At 50.7% G+C, this 19102-nt stretch overlaps 1 protein-coding gene and 1 long non-coding RNA gene across 3 annotated transcripts in view; one reads left to right on the forward strand and one right to left on the reverse strand.

Annotated features, from left to right (window-relative positions):
- Positions 1 to 8103: 8103 nt before the first annotated feature.
- RPN1 (ribophorin I) lies at positions 8104 to 16435 on the forward strand. The gene is made up of 10 exons (XM_083795353.1): positions 8104 to 8397; positions 9196 to 9260; positions 10796 to 11102; positions 11586 to 11795; positions 12754 to 12946; positions 13280 to 13379; positions 13649 to 13787; positions 13982 to 14101; positions 14590 to 14835; positions 15831 to 16435. Exons 1-10 carry the CDS (start codon positions 8182 to 8184, stop codon positions 16011 to 16013), a joined length of 1779 nt encoding a protein of 592 aa, XP_083651479.1. The 5' UTR covers positions 8104 to 8181; the 3' UTR covers positions 16014 to 16435.
- The window catches only part of LOC310880078, a 39720-nt gene continuing 29021 nt past the window's right edge, over positions 8404 to 19102 (reverse strand). The window contains exons 10-12 of one of the 2 annotated variants that reach the window (XR_014571366.1): positions 9587 to 10324; positions 9288 to 9383; positions 8404 to 8841 (exon numbers count right to left, since the gene is read on the reverse strand). This is a non-coding gene — a long non-coding RNA (uncharacterized lncRNA). Of the gene's footprint in view, positions 8842 to 9287; positions 10325 to 19102 lie in introns of both variants that reach the window. The other variant, XR_014571365.1, reaches the window with a different exon arrangement.

The following is a 19102-nucleotide window of genomic DNA, read 5'->3' on the forward strand; positions in this document are numbered from 1 at the left end:
CTAATCCCTGCCTGCAGTACAAATACCACTGGTAATCTGCTAACGCTTTCTCCTTTGCACTCAGCTGATTTCTAAGTCTTACAGCAGCAACACACGAAAGTAAAGCACCAGCTCTGGACAAGACTTGATCACCAGACACCAACCACAGGAAGCAACTACAATCACGTTATCTCATGCCAGATCTCTGATCCACGCTTCTGCTGAGGTGCACAGGACACTGATTATAGCACGAAGGATTACAAGCATCTGTGCTCGCTGATGAAATGCAGCTGCTGGAGGTTGAACATCTTAAAACACAGAGCACTGATAAAGAGTCTAAATGCAACTGTTGAAGCCCAAGACCCACGCAGCGGGTGGGGGCCTGCCTATGGTGCCACAAAGGCAGATTCTGTTATGTCTTCTCATACCCAACACAGGAGACAAGTACCTAAAAGAAACAGCTTTGGACTCGTTTCATGGCTTCCCCTTGTTCCATCACAAGTCACAAAACCAGCGTGAGGCAATGCTGGGACCTTACTTTCAATGCCAGCTCACTCCCTGAGCTGAGGGTCCAAACCTCTTCCTTGTTCTCCCTTTGAGTCACAGCCTCCTGCAGAGGTGTTCTGGTCACGGACAGCACGTTGAGTGCAGGGGACATGCTCTTGAACAAGCGCCTACACTGGCCACGGCAAGGCAGGCAGGGAGAAGCAACCACGTGCTGCTGGGCCACGTGTGAAATGGCCACCACATAAAATGGCCACCACGCAGCCTTGCGCTTACCCCTTTGGCACCACCATAGTTACCTTGAGCCTGGACTGGTGGAAGCCAAAGCCCACAAGAAGCTCAAGTTTCACAGAACAAAGGGGTGTTTTTGTGGTATGGATTTCGGTCTAGAGGCAGAAAGGAGCCAATACCCTATTTATGCCAAGAGACTGTCCCACAAATAGTGACCATCACTTGAGGCCCCTGTGGGACTCCCAGCTGGCCAACCTGGCTACAGAGGTTCTCTGACAACACCAGCAGCTTCCCACTTTTAGAGCCGGTGCTGTAATAGCAGCTAATTAATTTTTACAGCTGCGTTGGCAGCACGCCGGGTAATTTCATATGATTGGTCTCAGTACTCAAGTGAAGAAGATGATCCAGGGGGTGAAGTAACTTCCCTGAGGCCAGTGAGTCAGTTACCTTGTTAGATCTGGGTCCCTCTAAATAGAGACGTTTCTGAATAATTTTTTAAACCATAAGACTTCTATAAAAATAGAGAGCTATGCACACAGCCAGCACAGAACTGCGCAGGCCTTTTCAGGCTGACCTTTTTTCAGGAATCAAGTTTTTGTCAGAGCAGCGTGCTACCAGAGCAGCAGGTTCCCCGAGCTGTTAATTCCTAGGCTCTGAAGCCATGACAGTGAAGGTCTGGTGAGCCTGACACCTCCCAGCTCATGACACGAGTGGGTTTGAAGCCACGGGGCAGGACAGGCTGATGGCTGGTGGTGCCAGGAACACTGCAGGACCCATGGGTTGTGTCCCATTGTTCCTCTCTGCACAGGGTGTTGTGCGACGGGGTGGACCAGCCACGTGAGCTCTGCAGCCAGGCAGTTTTGTGGCAAAGGTGGCCGTGTCATGCTGTTGTTGTACCCAGAATGTGTCACAGGACAGGAGCCCAGTGCCACGTGAACACTGTGACTGGGATACTTTATGGTACAGGTGACTCGCAGGTTGCTTCTTCCTTAGCAGTGAGTCAGTGCTGAAAAGCATCCCGAAGGCAGCTCGGAGAGGGGAAGCTCTCCATAAGTAGGAGCCAAACTGGATGCATGCACTCTCTCCAGGGCCTGCAGGTCCATCCTGGATGTGAAGGGACAGGGTTGGTCTGCAGAGGCCCAGAGGGCTCTGTCTGGGAAGGACGCGGACACATCCCTTAGTGCAACTCCTCAAAATCCAGCCCCCCTCTCTGCAAGCACAGGGTGCTGCATATGAGCTTCAGATCCATCTGCCTCAGCTCTTCCAAATCACAGATTTTCACAATCCTCTCTTATCTGCTCTAAAAGAAGTAAATTCTGTATCAATGACAACCACAAGAAGCCTGTATAATTTTGTGTGCATGTTTTTGAAGAGTGTTGCAAAGACACTCAGCCTTGAAGGATAAGGGGTGTGTGTGGGCAGTGAGGTTTGCTTTGCTTTATCTTGGACAACACTTTTCAATGCCTGGTGCCCCGGCAGCTGCAATTTTGATCCCAGGGAGTTATGACTCACTGTTTGCAAATCCTTGAGCCACCAAATTGAAGGTATGTCCCGCAAAGCACAACCACCTAAAACTGAAACGGTTATAAGTGGGAGGTAAAGCTTCAATTATTCCGTCCTAGTGCTCAGGACTGGCTCCGGAACCCTGCCTGAATTTCTGGCAAATTGAAAACAACACCTCTTTCTTTGTTTAAATGAACGGGATCTTTCTGGGTTGTCTCCTTCAGTGACCAGCTCAACACCAGCCTGAGGAACATCTGCTCTGCCTGATCTGCACTCCTGCCCTCTGCCAAATTGCTTCAGACATCGGGGCCACCCCAACATCAGAACTGGGCTTGGCCTGCTGGAGTGCAGGGCAGAGGCGAAGGCCGTCTTTCAGTCCGCTTTCTGGGTGACCTGTGTGGGGCTGCGTGCTCCCCTGCTTGGCATCCTTTTCATTTGAGTAGATCAGTTCCCTGAGCAGTACCTACCACTCAGCGAAAAACACCACAAAAACCATATCAGGCATTTCTGGGCAGGCAGATAAGAAGGTGAGCTGTCTGTGAGGAGCCTGAGACCCACCAGGAAAAAAAAAAAAAAAAAAAAAAGGAATAACAAGGAATGGTCTTTAATCTCAAGTTTCTTTTTCCTCTTATCATCGATGTTTTTCTAGTCAGAAAAGAGCGATTGCATTCATTGCTGCAGACCAACGCTGCTCACAGAGGGTTAGTGCTCCCCATTTGGTCGCACATGGAGCAGCCTGTGCTCACCGCCAGCCACCTGGCAGGGGGCACTGGGACCGTCTCCGGTGAAGGGGCCACCGCAGACAGCCACGTACAGACCTGCCCTGAGGTTCCCGAAAACCAGGTGTGGGGCAGAGGTTTGGATTCACCCTGGCAGTGGGACCGGGGCTGCCTCTGCTGCAGAAATGCAAACCCCCGTTTGCCGGGCACGATCCAGTGAAGTCCCCGACTGCGGATGCCAAAAATTCAGGAAGCTGGTGAGAAATCTGCACTGCCTCACAGCAAGCGCTGCGCAAACACAAGGCTCCTGCAGGAAACACAGGATGCAGCAAGAGCTGCCAAGCTGCAGATGACCCCCTCGTGCTGTTAGCAGGATCCTCGGCTTCCCACCGTCTGTGGCAGACCCTGCCAAGCCGAGGCTTCAAAAGCCACGCTCAGCACGCTCCGTGTGAATGACGGGCTTCCAAGGTAAATACACCTGCAAGCGCTCTCCTTTCCAAGAACAAGCTGAGAAAGAGGCACCGTTGGACGGGATGGGGATGACACCGTGACAGTGCACTGAGACCCATCGATCCCTGCAGCGGGTCCCCGTAACGCGCACCCTACAGACCGGGGTGACTTTTACCCCTCACGAATAACCACAGGACGCCACTTCAGCAGGAAGGGAACCAGGCCCTCGCTTTTAATAACCGTGATCGCTCCTGCTGGAGCTGCCCGGGCCGGCGGTGCCAGCAGGGGGAGGCAGGAGGCGGCAGCCCCAAAGCTCCCCCCCCACTCGCCCCTTCCTCTCTCCGTGCCCCCTCACGCTGCGCCACCGCCGTAGCGCCCGCTATTCACCAAGGGGCGCTGCTACGCTACCGCGCCAGCACCGCGCTCGTGGGCGCCCCCTGGTGGTGGAAGGGGAACACTGGGGGGTGTGAGGGGACACCCCGGGGTGTGGGGCCGAGAGGGGGACGCTGCGGGTCTGGGGGGGACACACAGCTCCATGACACCTCTCTGGGCTGGGAACTAGCTCTATCTCCCGGCCCATGAGGGGAAGAAGTGGCCAGCGCAGCCGCAGGGCCCCTCTGTTTGAGCACTGCTGCCTGCAGACGGCAGCCAGGACCCCACAGCCACAACCCCTGGCCTCAGAGCATGCCCATTCCCTGCCCTGCTTGGTCCCTGTGAAAGGCTGCATTTGTCTTTTCAAGCCAAGATTCGCACCCTTGTCCTCCTTATGCCTTCTCTGGCTTCGCAGAAACCAACCTGCCAGAGGTATTTTTGAGCTGGGCTGTGATGTGGAAGGGCCAGATTACATTTTATGGGTGATTTGAAGGTGGTGCTGTACCCAGGCCCTGACAGTACCTGTAGGTACTTCAGTGGCAGCTGCGATCACACCCTAATTTTCTGATACAGTTAAGCCAGTTCAGTTCCCTCTATCCAAAACATGCTCTGATCCTGTAACAAAATCTGTACACATGTAGCAGATTTCTTCTACTAGCAACCCACCAGTGCTTGTAGCCATTTCAGTTACAGTTCCAGTAAGCTTTAAAAACAGTTAAATGTTCTTTTCCTGCCCATGAAGAGTCCTTGCAGCAACCTTTTCCGCACTATTGCCACAACACCTGTAGCATACTTGTCTCACCCCTGTACAAAACTCACAGATGCTTTCCCATTTTCCTCTGGCAGGCTTTACTGTGTGCTTCCCAACACTTCATACAATTGGTTTCTCCACTTGCTGTGTGCAGACAGTTTTCCCCATTTTTTTTTTCCTCTGAGTCTCATGTTCTAACCCGGCTAAGAATGCAGGTTTTCTTTTTAAATCCAGGAAGATGTACTTTTAAAGAAAGGCAAACATTTATGGGAGACTCCACTGCAGATCCATGATCTAACTTCAAGAAACCCCAGAGGAACAGCCCTCGAGCAGACAGTGACCCTTCAGCACTGTCTCTGTGAGAAGGCAGGACACACTTCCAAGGCAGATGAACAGTGCAGCAGTTGAGCACCAGAGCCCCCCTTCCAGGCCCTCCGCTCCCATGGAAATCACAGGCGAGCCCAAACCAAGAATCACAGCGTGTTTTGCTTGGCAGAGGCTCAGCGCGTGCTGACTAGCTGTAAAATGAGGTTGTAAAAATAATGAAACTGGAAGACTTCTTTTTTTTCTTTCTCCAGCTGTTTTTCAAGGGCCTTAGCAAGGCTAAGTAAACTCTGCCATCAGTCAAACAGATCTTACATGCACCCTTGTGGCTGGGGAATGCAAAACCTCACTGGCCCGGGACCGATAGCAGCAAGACCGAAATGCCATCTGCATCCCTCTGTCAGACAGAAGGCTTGATTTTACACATACAGGATTAGACAGTGAAACACCAATAAAATCCAAAGCACCAAGTTTTATACCAGTCATCACAACAGCCACATGTCTGTGGTTTTATTTATTTATTTTCTAGGATCATGGTCAGATCTGTATTACAACTACATCCTCAAGCTCAGGTGGTGCCAGGATGACTTCTGCTGTCTGGGCCCATGCACAGCCCTGTTTCACATCTGCTCCTGACCCGGGTTCCTCAGAAAGCAACCCATTATACCATGGTCCCTACATGCCTGGTGTAAACTCCCTGCTGCTATGAGGCTCATGCTGGGATAAGTCCTGTTCCCTGCTGCTACAGGCTGCAGCGTGCTCCCGCGGTCACAGAAAACATGCTCCTTCAGGAAAATAACTTCCACTCCTTTCCTCCTTGAGAACAAATTGCTCTTCAAGATGACACAGCTCTGAGTTTGGCATCAGCCCTCTACAAACTGAAAAGCGTAGGGTTTTTCCTTGGGTACATTTCTCATCCTGCCAGAGGCATTTATTAGACCACTCTCATCCTTCATCCCTGGCAGACAGCTTGGCTGGCACCAGCTCTGTTGGGGGTATTCCCCTCCCAAATACTCATTGTCCCTGAGGGTCACACGCTCTCCCTGCAGCACATCATCTGGGGCTGGGGTATCACGGGTGGATGGCAGAGGGGTCTGGTCACCTCTCTCATGCTGCCTCCACAGCCAAGGCAAGAGGACAGGGTCAGGGCAGGGTGTGAGAGGCAAAGGATGCCGGAGCCACGCCGGCACTGCAGCCTGGAACAATTAGAGTGCAGCATCTGGCGAGGGCCCTGCAGGACTTCTCATGTTTAAAACCAGCCTCTCCCTTCCTGCTCGGCGCAGCCCATGAGCTGTTCACAGCCGTAACCGGCAAACCCGGCCAGGGGCCTGCTTCTCTGATGCCTTCTGCTAGCACATTAACTGAGCCCGTGCACAAGTAACCATAGCCTGACGCCATTTCACACCTTCTCTCTGCAAACTTAAACATCCACTGCACATGCAGGACAGCAACGAGAGGGGCCTGCAGTGCAAAATTTGTCCTACAAGCAAGAATTCTAAAGGCGACAGCTTTTCAACCTAAAGATAAATTTAGAGTACATGGCAGGGCTGAAGTCTTGGAACAGACACTATACAGACTCAGTATGACTCAATTATCACAATTAGAAATGGATCTGAACACGGGTTTAGCATATAACAGCCTGATTCAGAGCTCACCAGGGTCTGAGATGGGTCAGATGTTGAAACGTCGCATTTGCTGGTGAGCTCAGATCCAGGATCTGGGCTGAATCCATCAGAGAACAACCTTTGGCCCTGGATGTAACAACTGAAGCCCAATTATCTCCAGACACAAGGGGAATGTGCATTTATTTCTTTCCCTCCCTTTGCCAGAAGAAATTTCCCTGAGGGAGAGAGGGGAAATTAAGGCTGGAGCTGTGTGTGTTATTAAAGCCGCAGTCTGGAGTTCATTTACTCCCTGTGACATGGAGGCTGGGGTTGGAGGAAGGACAGTGACAGCCGTTCCTAGGAGAGGAGCTTTCCACAGCAAAACCAACCCAGACAACCGGAGGGAGCCCCCAGATGCAGCACTGCTGGCCAAACTTAAATTAAAACCAGCAGCTTCCTTCAGCCATCCATGTTTTACAGTTGTTTCTCCCCTAACTTGCCTACCCAGCTCCTGCAGCCCCTAAGCCTGGCTCTTTGGAGAAGATGACAAAGATAAGCACGCTTTTCCTGGAGAGCAGAAGGACCTGGAACGTTTCCCTAGCTGGAAGCACAAGCCAGAGGAGCTGGACACCCATCCCTGCAACCGACTCCTGCTGTGCTGAGGAAAGATGTCATTCAAAACATGTTGACAAAACCACCCACTTGCACTAGGACACTAACAGGGCCAGCCGCCAAATTCACAGGTCTAGTGCCTAAATTAGGAGAGACTGAAGTCAAGAAGACTTCCACACTTCGGGAGGACAGAGAGCGCAGAAAGGGAAGGCCAGTTAGAAGATGGTGTTGTTTTGAACATAACGCAAAGAAACACCCCATTTTATTTAGCCTTTGCCAAGGGGCTTTTTGACTCCAGATGCAAACTCACAACGTGTAGGAAATCCCCTTCTGATACTTGGCAATCTCACACCAACTCAGAGGATTATTTTTGTGACTCATATTAAGATATTAAAGAAAGGCCAAGCCCTGGATCACATTAGGGAAACATGAAAAGTCTGTTGTCCCACAGGGCTCGCAGACTACAGCCCTGCTCCGTGGCAGACAACATCCAATCCTCGCTTTTATCTGCTTCAGATGTTTGGGAGTGAAGTGTCAGCTCCCCCTTCCTCAGTCGTGTGTTAAACCACTAACATTTTCCACTCTCCATCTCTCTCTGCCCAGGTCAGTTCAGGGTGAGCCACTGTGCCTTGGCTGCCTGTGGCACCCTGCTCTGTCTTCATTTAATTCTTTCTGATAATTTTTAGGGGAAGATTTGAACTCAGCTTAAAACCCACTGGTGTTAAACCTCACCTAGCAGAGCAACATCAATCTGCTCCCTAGGCCAGCAAGACAAACCATCCAAATGAGTGGGTGGTTAGTTCTGCCAGGAGGCACAGTGGGGCTAGGAGCCGTGCCCATGGGGTGAGAACAAAGGGTTTTGGAGCCTTTAGCCATTTTCCAGCCTCCCCTGCTGGATCTCAGACAAAACACATCTTTTGCTAAAAACCAGAGCCCACCCTCACCTCCCCGCCTTTCTACTCAGGCACTCCTTCAGCCGCCTTACCCCGGCGGGGGTCCTCAAGCGCCGCTGGGCGCCGCCATCACGCGCCTCCTCCTCCCCCCCCCCCCGCACTGGGCGCCGCCATCTTGTGCCCTCCCCGTACAGCGCGGGCGCCGCCATCTTGTGCCCTCCCCGCGCCGTGTGGCGGCCATGGCGGGGCTGCTGTGCCGCCTGCTGCTCTGCCTGGCGGCCGCCGCCGCCGACCTGCAGCTGGACGAGGCGCGGCGCACCCTGGACCTCAGCACCCACCTGGCCAAGGTCTCGGCCGAGCTCAGCCTGGCCAACGCGGCCGGCACCGCCGCCTCCACCTTCCTGCTGGCGCTGGAGCCCGGCCTGGAGCCCCGCCTGGCCTACCTGGGCGTGCAGGTGGGCGGCGGGCGCGGGGCGGGGGGCGGCCGGGGATAACGGGGGTCTCAGGGGGACTGTGGGGGCCCCCCGGGGCCGCAGGGCCACGTCGGCACGGCACGGCTCGGCACGGCGCCGCCCGCACAGGACACGTCGGCACTGCCGCCCCTGCCGCTCCCCCGGCGTCCCTGCGCCCTGAAACTGTAGGGTTTGTGGGGTTAGGGGGGACAAGTAGGGCTGGGGGGTTAGGCCGGGAGGTACCGAGGGGTGAGGGAGCCGTGAGAGGCTCATTTCTGTCGTACCGGGCGGTGCTCACCACAGCGGGTGCCCACGGAGCGCCCTGTGCAGCCTCTTCCCCGAGGGACTTCAATACAAGCGTTCTTATAATCCCACAAGTGGCTGCACCGATCGCCTCTTGGCTTGCTGGCCACATCAGGTTCCCACGGCCTTCTCAGTCCTCAGTCCCTATAAAAAGCACACAAGAGAAGTAGAGAAAGCAGTTAACCAAGATGCTCGTTTGCACAAATTACAGTGACCGCACTGGCTTGGGGACCAAGGGATGTGACAAGTTTATAAGACGCCAGCATCAGTTCTGGCAGTCTCACCACATCGTACTAATGAAAATAGTTATGAAGGCACTATATAAAAAATTAAAAAGTATTTATCGTGCAAGCTCTCTTGTACTCACTTGCACTTGTAGCAGCTTGTACTTTCTGTGGGGGTATCCCCTTAAAAAGTATAAAGGAGCTATGTGGGGGTTATCCTGGTCATGTTGACTCTTTTAAACAGCAATACACTGATCGATCTGTTTTGGAACAGGTAAAGGGTGAGGAAGAAGAGGAGAACACCTTGGAAGTGAGAGAGACTAAAGTTAAGGGCAAAAGGTGAGTGTCACCCCCTGAGGTCAGTACCTGGAGTTATGCATCTGTGTTGCACCACCTTCCTCAGGGTGGGGTAGAAGTATTCTGTAGTCCTGCATACCTGGAGATCCTTAGAGTCTCTTGTTTCTGAAAAGATCAACCTGTACTCAGGCTGCACCCAAGGGTGCTTCAAAGCCAGGGAGCACACTTCACACGAGCAGCCATGCCCAGTTCCTGCAGCCCAAAAGGCCCTAGTAGTCGTCATTCCCCTCCCTCTGAGGCTATTTCTTTGGGAAGTAATGTACATGGCTTTAGCTCTATGCACTGAGCCAAACACAAGCAGTATGTACCTGCTTCCCACAGCCACCCAAGGCTGCTAAGTGAGAAGAAAGCCCTACAAGGGCCAGAATGTCTCTCGTAATGCAGCTCAGCTGCCTTCAGGGGGGTTCAGCTGTGCTCCATCTCTTGTCCTCTCTGCCTTAAATAATGTCCTGTTCCTTCATTAAGGGACATCAGGTGAGAGAAGCATTATAGCTACAGTCATGCTCTTCCTTATTGCTACCATCTGGGGCCTCAAATGATCAGCAGTGACAATGACAGAGGAAGTGCTCTTTGGCTGTGTCCCCAAAGCACTGCTTTTAGTCTGTGATATCAGGGAGTTCCAGTGTGCTGAATGCTGTGCCCAGCATGGGCCTGGTCCCTGCTGCAGGAGCAGAGGATGCTGGCTTTATGCCTGGGGCTCTGCTCTGCCAAGCTTCGGATATTGTGCACATGTTGTAAGACTGGGCAGGCATGTATTTATGAGCCATGATTGCTGAGAAATAAAAGGTCCTTTTAAAGTGGCTTGGAAGCATGATGCTGCTGAATTTTAAGGAGTTAATGTAACGGCAGAGTTACCTTGCTCAGACATGCCAGGCTTCTTCATGTGATCGTGCTTGTGGGCCACCAGGCATGACTTGGAAGTCCATCCTCTGCTTGCATCACCTTGGTCCATCTCGTGCATTCTTACTGGTTTTCTGTAGCACCTCAGTCCAAAACCATGCTTATTTTCAGGCTGTACCTTAATTTCAGCTCCTGTGGGCAAAAAACTGAGAATAAACAGATTTTGTGGGAACTTGTGCTTAAGATGTTTATGGTTTGTCTTCTGAACATTTGCACATGCTTCCTCTGATTCTGATTGTTCTTGTCGTCTGAAGAAGAATGGAAAAACCCTGCTGAAACATGCTTTATAAATGCAGAAGTAGGGAGGGAAGCATGTCACCATTCCATTTCCAAAATGGGACCCAGGTGTCTTTGTGAAGCAAAGGCTGTAATTGTGCCTGAACACAGTTCACCCTGTGTTGCCTCTTGTCCTGTTTCCTCAATCCAGAATAAACACACCCTCTTTGATAAGACATCTGTAGGCCTCTGAGGAGCAAATACAACAGTGGCTGCTATCGCACACCGTATACACAATACAAAATCCCGGAAGAGTTCCCATCCACAGGGGATTTTGCAGGGGTTGGATCTGATTGTGCTCTCAGGGAGATCTCACATGACTTACCTGTTCTCTCTTCTAGTGGAAAATTCTTCTCTGTGAAGCTGCCATCTCCTCTGGCACCAGGAGCCAAGGTCCGTGTATCTGTTGAAATGGTTTTCACACATGTCCTGCAGCCCTACCCCACCCACATTACCCAAAGCGAGAAGCAGTTTGTGGTCTTTGAAGGAAATCACTATTTCTACTCGCCATATTTCACCAAGACCCAAACAACCCGGGTCAAACTGGCCTCCAGGAATGTGGAGAGTTACACCAAGCTGGGCAACCCTTCCCGCACAGAAGACATGATTGAGTATGGCCCCTTCAAGGACATCCCTCCATACAGCCAGGTATACGTCCGAACAGACAGGTCGTGGCTCTGCAGTGAGCATCATGCAAACATCTGAATCTCAGAGGCTGGAGAATGGGAAGGCTTTGCTGTAAGAACTGCAGATAAGTCTGGGTCAGCCCATTTTGAGACTGGGAATATGCTCCCTGACAAGGTGCTTCAAGTACTGACCACTCCCTGGTGTCCACAGAACAAACCAAGGTGGTTTATGCATGGTTCTCCCAGAGGTGTATTTGCAGTGGGGGAAGGAGGGCATTTCTATCCCCCCTCACTGTTACAGCTCTGCCAGATGTGCAGGATGTGACCTGGGACCATGGTCTCTAGCGTCCTGTGTGAATTGGGCTGGGGTCGCTCCAGGCTTCCCACGCAGCCTTCTCTGCAGAGTTTGTCAAAGAAGTTTCTCTTGGGGACATGGAGACCCATAGTTGGGAGGGGAGGTTGCTCCTTACTTTGGGGCTAATAAGTTACCTTTTCTCCTTGTTAGGACACTCTGAAGGTGCACTATGAAAACAACAGTCCATTCCTGACCATCACCAGCATGACCCGAGTCATCGAGGTGTCTCACTGGGGGAACATTGCGGTTGAAGAGACAGTTGATTTAAAGCACACAGGAGCAGTGCTGAAAGGGCCCTTCTCCAGATACGACTACCAGAGACAGCCAGACAGTGGGATCTCTTCTGTTAAGTCTTTTAAGGTTGGCATTTTACATTACTTGTTTTTACCATGGCTTCCCCTTTCTTAAAGATTAAAAAAAAAAAATACAGTTGTCCTCTTCTACCATACCCAAGTAGTAAAGGAATATTAAAGCTCTGGTTGTTTTCAGAGAAGGATCATACCAAAAAGCCAAAAGTGGCTTTTGGAGGTAGAAATAGGAAGTTGTATGCCTTACTGCATCTGATGACCAAAGAAACTGCATATACCGGGGCATGTATTGTTTTTCCATGCTGTCACCTGTCTAGTCTCAGGGACTCTTTAAACCCCTCGATCTGCATTGACAGCTCTGCTTTCCTGTTTCCACCGTACAAGGGCCCTTCATCCTTTTCCTTACCCTCACATTTTCAGGGTTGCCTTTTCCATCATATCATGTTGAACAGTAATAGTTGGAAACTCACCCATTCATTCCTTGCCCACAAAGCACTCCACACGACTTAAAGCTGTGGCTGTACTAGCCAGATATGAAAAGCATTTGTGTCTTCATCTGAACCAAAAACCTTCCTCGCTGCTTGAGGCCTTCAGGATTGATTGTTGTAATTCTCTAAGGTGGTGCAGCCAGACAGAAATCTCATTTTGCTGAGTGTAAAGCCAGCAAGCTCAGTGATCTAGGAGCAGTGGGCTGGAGTGAAAGGAGAATTGCTGTCCTGGTGGGCAAGATGAAATCCCCTGCTGTCTGGTATATTTGAAACTGGGCTGGAGAAAGTGCTGATTTTCCACATTCACTTAGAAGCCAGGTGATTTTAGTACTGGCAGTCAATTCTGTGGCCAATCTCTTTTAATAGCACAATTTTACACCACTCAGTGAAACTGAATGGCCATTTTGTTGTCTCATGTGGCAGCACTGTTTTCTTGACACTTAACAGCTGTTACTGGTTTTTGCCAGTTCCATTGGAAGTAACTCCTAGTCAGTGCACTGACTGTTGCTTCTCTCCACACAGACCATTCTCCCGGCTGCTGCTCAGGACGTCTATTACAGAGATGAGATCGGAAACATCTCCACCAGCCACCTCCTTGTCCTGGATGACTCTGTAGAGATGGAGATCCGTCCCCGCTTCCCGCTTTTTGGGGGATGGAAAACCCACTACATCATCGGCTATAACCTGCCAAGCTACGAATACCTCTACAATCTCGGTGGGTGTTGCAGGGGAAGGGAGTGCGAAACCTTTTTCTCTGTGTTTAAAGGTAGTTGCTGTACAGTAAAGTATTCAGAGCCATGGTACACTGCACCTTAGCAACAAGAGTTGCTAGGAGTTAGTTCTAGAATATGGAAATCCATCCCCCTTTTCTGTGCTTCTTTCAGATTCTTGTAGACATCTGGTTAAAATACAGTTTGAATGAACTAGTGCCCCCTGCTGCACGATGTATCCATCCAAATTCTGCTTTTGCTTGTGTTAGGAGCTGAGCTTCAAGATTGCCCTTGTTCTTCGAGGAATTGTAACTACCTTCTGGTCTTCATTCTCCTAGGTGATCAGTATGCTCTGAAAATGAGGTTTGTCGACCATGTATTCGATGAGCAAGTTACGGACTCTCTGACTGTCAAGATCGTCCTGCCAGAAGGTGCCAAGTAAGTGTCATTACTCCTGCCTTGTTACCGCAGAAGATGCTGTGTTGGTGGCAATTCTCCTGCCTGCTCTAGTGGCCTGCGGACAGCGAAACAACATCATGACTATGCATGTAGAGGAGACCTTGGAACACAGCTTTCCTTCCTTTTAGAGTGTTGTTTAAACCGCATAATTGGCTTTGTGCTAGAGGCCACAGTTGGCCAGCCAAGTGCTAGGTTACATCATCTCAGAAAGTGTAGAATCATACAGGACTGTCTGGCTTTATCCACAGGAATATTCATGTGGACAGCCCCTACGAGATCAATCGTGCTTCAGACGAGCTTCACTACACATACCTGGACACTTTTGGACGCCCTGTTATAGTGGCACACAAGAGCAACCTGGTAGAGCAGCACATCCAAGACATAGTGGTGAGTGTGGCCTCTCCGCATGGTTAGCGTGACCAGTTGGGCCTCTTCTGTATTCATCATGATGGTCAAAACATCCGTGTTGGGTGTCAGAAATAAAAACCTCCTGAACCGTGCAGCCAGTTCTGCTGCTGCCTGAGGATTTCTCCCCTGTAGTAATGTGGATCACTACTCAATGTTCTGAACTTCTCTCCTAGGTTCATTACACCTTCAATAAAATACTGATGCTGCAGGAACCTCTGTTGGTGGTTGGAGCCTTTTACATTTTGTTCTTCACTGTGATTGTCTATGTGAGGCTGGATTTCTCCATCACTAAGGTACTGTATGAGGAAGAACCCTTTAGGAATGTTAATAGGTTACTCAGCTGCTGGTTGGAGATTTTTCATGCCAATAACTCTCCCTGAATATTTCTGCAGATTGGGTACTCTGCTAGGCGTTTAAATGGAGCCCAGTTTTTATGCCACCTGTGCGCTGATACTCATGTAGGGCTTGACTTGGTATACTCTGGCTAATCCGAGTTTTGCCCTTCAGCTAAAAACAAATTTATCTCTGATAAACAGGGACATCTGCAATTCTCTTTCTGCAATGTTTTTTTACTTACCTTTTGTCAAGCTATTTGCTGGGCCAGGATGAATTCTGAAAGGTGCTTGCCTTAGTCAGTCCTTGTACCATTCGCCTAATCGCTGTCAGTCGACTTAATTGCAAAGGGTGCACTTTCTGTAATAGTTGTGTGGCAGATTGCAGGCATGGCTTGATGCGGATCAAAGATACGGCTGCTTTGATCTCCTCTTCTGTCCTCTTCCAGGATCCAGCTGCTGAAGCTAGGATGAAGGTTGCCTGCATCACAGAGCAAGTGCTTACTCTGGTGAACAAGAGACTTGGGCTGTACCGTCATTTTGATGAAGCAGTGAATAAATACAAGCAGTCACGAGACATCTCCACCCTGAACAGTGGTAAGAAGTCTTTGGAGACTGAGCACAAGGCCTTGACTAATGAAATAGCTGCTCTGCAATCTAAACTGAAGACAGAAGGCTCTGACTTATGTGATAAAGTAAGATTTTATTATTCTTTTTAAGTTCTCCTGCTTTTGGCTGTTAAATATTCTAGGCAACTTAATTTAAGGTTTAATTTCTGCAGCTTGTATCTTGGCCCTTACCCCTCAGTACCTTGAACCCTGCCAGAGGGTGTGAAGATCAGCTGTTCCTTAAACAGCCCCTAAAACCTGCTGCATGGGTACAGGTTAATGCTTTTGTAATGAAGCCCTGATGCTTGTTACTGAGCTCATGCCAGTGACACTTGGGCAAAAATAGAAACTATCAACACATTATCAGTTCTGACTCTACTACTCACAGCAGCCAAACCAAAATCTTCTCCCTAATCTCTTATTTTCTTGTATGTGTGAATTTGGTGCTGACAGATTTTTAGTAACACGATGCTCCTCGGGGTATTTTGTTGCACCATGCTGAAAGCTGTGACAGAGTGAGCACACCCACTGTCCTTCCCTCCATCCACTCTATTTCAACACTTACTTGGAACATCCACCTAACCCCAAGCATGGGACATTTTAATCTCTAAGGTCCATTCAACCAACAGACACCTATCTTAATCTGTTATCTCAAGGAGTAGCTCTGTCTTTAATAGCGCTGCTTCTCACACACCATTAACATTAACTGCAGGGGCACATCTTCCAGCTGTCATAGTTGTGATTTAGCTTACAGCCTTTAAAATCCATCATTAAGCACTCTTTAACAGTCATCGCATCTGTTTCCTGCCAGTATGGCTCCTGGGTCCTCAGAGCTGCTTTTATCTGCACTGCTTAATTATCCATTCATGAGCTGTTCCTCATAACATGATGGCAGAAAGAGGCAGCAGCTCAGGAGGCAATATTCAGGGACTGGAGGCATTTCCATTTAGCACTGACTTCATCTTTTGCTCCAGCTCAATCATCTCTTCTATTTCAGCTTCACTTAAGGATGCGTGGTTTTTTTTTGTTGTTGTTGTTTTTTTTCCTCCTCTCATATTCCTTTCCTTTCTCACTCCTGTAAGGTAAGTGAGATTCAGAAGCTGGATGGCCAAGTCAAGGAGCTTGTTCTCAAGTCCTCAGTTGAAGCCGAGCGGCTGGTAGCTGGCAAGCTCAAGAAGGACACCTACATTGAGAACGAGAAGATGCATTCCAACAAGCGCCAGGATCTGGTCACCAAAATTGACAACATCCTTGACGCACTGTAACGCTCCGGTTTAGCAGTCGGGTGTAGGGGAGAAGTGTGAAGGGAGATGAGAAGCCTGGGACTGGATACACTTTGAGCCAAAATTCCATCCCAGCAAAATTAGGGAAAAAAGTTGACGTGAAAAATACCTGCGAGTATGTTTTATTTTTACATTTTGTTCTCTAGAGGCTATCTGCTCAGCAACATCTGCTGTGCAAGGGACCACACTGTCATGCTGTTTGGCTGGGTAACAGGGTTTCTTGACCAGAGGTCAGACTCAGCCTGGTTATAAAATAGTCTCTTGCTTTCAGTTTTCCCTGTACAGATGTGCCCTGACTAAACGCACACAAACAGCTAGTCTGAGCACAGACACGCTCATGGCAAATCCAAATGTTGCATCTCCAGAAAGAATTAAAGACACCTTTGTTCTACTTTGAAATAAAACTGCCACTGCCTCGCCTTTTTATGCTGGGCTCGGGGTGGGGGGGGAGGCTGAGGAGCTGGCTGTCCCTGCCCCTCTGCAGTCTTTTGCTTATTTAGAAGGAATTCTGTAGGATTCACAAATAGCAGGACCAGCCCTTGCGCCTGTCTCATCTAGACCAACATAAGAATTCCCCTTGCATCATGCACTAAGCACATTGCTTTTCCAGGTCCTGCACCACCTCAGTCCTATGTGAGGGGTAGGCGGTGCAGTTCTCTCAGTCCGCCCTTATCCCCAGTCCCTGCTATCAGCACAGGGGATGGAGGAAGCAGAAGACAGCACACGAAGTACAAACTTGTCCTGCTTGACGTTGTCCCTGGCAGCTGCTGCCCAAATAGCCCTGTCTTTCCTTCTAGGTAATACAGGTTCAATCAGTGGATCCTCTTGTCCTCACTAAACAAGGAGGGAAATGCAGGAGACCTGAAGCAACCAGAAGTAATTAGGCTATAGCCCATTCCTGCTTCCCGGTCAGAATGCTTTCCCTCCGCAGTGAGGAGCAGGAGGATCAATCCTGTGCTTTGCTTCAGAGCCCCAGGATTTCATCACACCCTCCCAGAAACAAGGCTCTTGCCTCTAGCTGCTGCAGCAGAACACGCTCACGCTAACTAGAAGGCAGGGCACTGCTTAGGGAAGCTTCTCAGGAGAAGCCTTGGAGGTGCAGCTGGTCCTGCAGCCATTTCAAACAGGTTCTGCCTCTCAAATCAGAGATCGCTGAAGCCCTTCTCTGCTCAGACCTCCGAGTGGGAGGAAGGGTTTACAACCACGTGCAATTCCCTGATAATTTCAGTCATGTAAGAAACTTTTTCCTGTGCCTCTCTGCTACAGTGCACAGTTAAACACCCTCTGATCCAATCTGAGCTGGCTGCATGAACTGCAATATAGGCCTTCCCTGCTGCAATTGCATGGCTTAATTGTGTGCCAAAGTGGTTTGAAATCCCAACACAGAAAGGGCCAGAAAAGAGCAGAACGGGGTGTGTGTCCCTCCATCTTTCCTGCCCTGAGCTGTGGGGTGGAGGTGGCTTTCAAGGTGCCAATTAAACAGCACCTACCTGCTGCCCTCATTAAAAGATGTTGGGCAGGAAGGGGCCAAGGCATGGAGAAGGAGAACCCTGCGGCCGCACCACTCCTACAGTGACTGCACCCAGCCCACTTTGAAGTCCTGCTTCCTCGTCCCTAATTACCTGGAGCCTCACTGCCTGCCCCGGGGCTTTCCCAGGCTGGGGCCAGCCCCAGAGCCCCAGGCACACGGGACAGGGGCACAGGGAGGGTGTTTGGCTCAGGGCTTCTCAGCCTGAGGTGGCTTTGGCATTGCTGGGAGCCTGGAAAGCATCCACGGATGCTGATCAAACCTTGGGCAGCCAGATCCTTGCAGATCCTTTTTTTTTTTTTTTTGAGGGTTTAGGACCACCACCACCACCCTCAGCCCAAGTTCTATGGCCTCAGGGTGTTCAGGTGCAGTAGGAAAATCCTCCCTGGGCGAGCAAGTAAATCCAGATCCCACAGAACCCCTGAGGCACCCTGACCCCTCTGTTCCCACCCCAAGGTGGCAATCCCATGGTGGTGGTCACAGTGATGGGGTCAAAGAGCCCCTGTGGCACCTCCAGCAGGGCTCCCGGAGCAAGGAGCATGGTGTTTCAGACCAGAGCCGGCACCTGGCCTGCTCTCAAGGTCCTCTCAAGGAAAAAGTAAATCTTCCCAGGCTGGGGCCAGAGCACCTGTCACTTGCCATCTTGGGTAAGAACTGTCCTTACACTACTCATGCTCTTCTGGGCTGCTTTGCTCTTTTTACAGTCAGTAGGAAAGCCCTTTGCTCCAGGCCACAGAGCTTCCAAAGAAGTGGAGTGCCTTACTGCAGGCCTGAGCGCAGGCACCCACCGTGCTGTCCCGGTGCCAGCTCCCTCCCATGCCCACAAACCTCACCCCACAACAGGATGGGCGAGCAGGCACCTCACCTAGATCCCCTGCCTCTCCAATCCCCCTGCAGCTGCTGTTGGGAACCTCAAAACTTGCATCCTGCCTGCTGGAGGTGGGGCTGACAAGCAGCTAAAAACCAAGTAAATCCCCATTCACCCATCATGCCAAAACACACGCTGGACCTGGGGAGGTGCCAGGGACACCTGAAGCCAGATGAAACTGCCTGCTGCATCTGAGGTGAGGCCCGGACTCACTCCATCTGAGTCAGGTCCGGGGGAAGGAGAAGAGAGTGAGCACGCCACTGATCCCAGAGGCATCCTTAATTTCCCACTTCCCCCTTACAGGAGGAAGGCAGTGCTGCCTTTCCTGCCCCAATCACCCTGTGCCTGGCTTCCGAGCAGCCCGATCTCCCTTGGGTACAGGGAGCTCACTGTGCCCATCGCATCAAAGGGGCACGGTGGGATGTTATACCTCCGCATCCGTCCGTCCCTCTCCCGATTTCTTGATCAACGCCACAGCTCAGCCCTCGTGCCTGCTGGGCAGCTTCAGACCCCGCTTGTTAACGGAGGCTGCGGCTGTAGAGATGCCAGTTATAAATAGGGACGAGCGCAGACAGCCCCGGAATAAAAGTCCTCAGGTCCCCAAGGAGAGCTGCCCCAGTTCCAGGGGCTGAAAATAAAGCAGCCTCTGCAAGGGGAGATGCTTTTCTCCTCTCC

Source organism: Anser anser (assembly GCF_964211835.1).
Source record: "Anser anser genome assembly, chromosome: 12".
Taxonomy (NCBI): Eukaryota; Metazoa; Chordata; class Aves; order Anseriformes; family Anatidae; genus Anser; species Anser anser.

What these genes read in the sequence shown, in the direction of transcription:
- RPN1 (XM_083795353.1), top strand. Translation starts at nt 8,182, where the DNA reads ATGGCGGGGCTGCTGTGCCGCCTGCTGCTCTGCCTGGCGGCCGCCGCC. An exon ending in TGGCCTACCTGGGCGTGCAG is followed by an intron (nt 8,398 to 9,195) that starts GTGGGCGGCGGG and finishes GTTTTGGAACAG; the next exon opens with GTAAAGGGTGAGGAAGAAGA. An exon ending in GTCCTGCCAGAAGGTGCCAA is followed by an intron (nt 13,380 to 13,648) that starts GTAAGTGTCATT and finishes CTTTATCCACAG; the next exon opens with GAATATTCATGTGGACAGCC.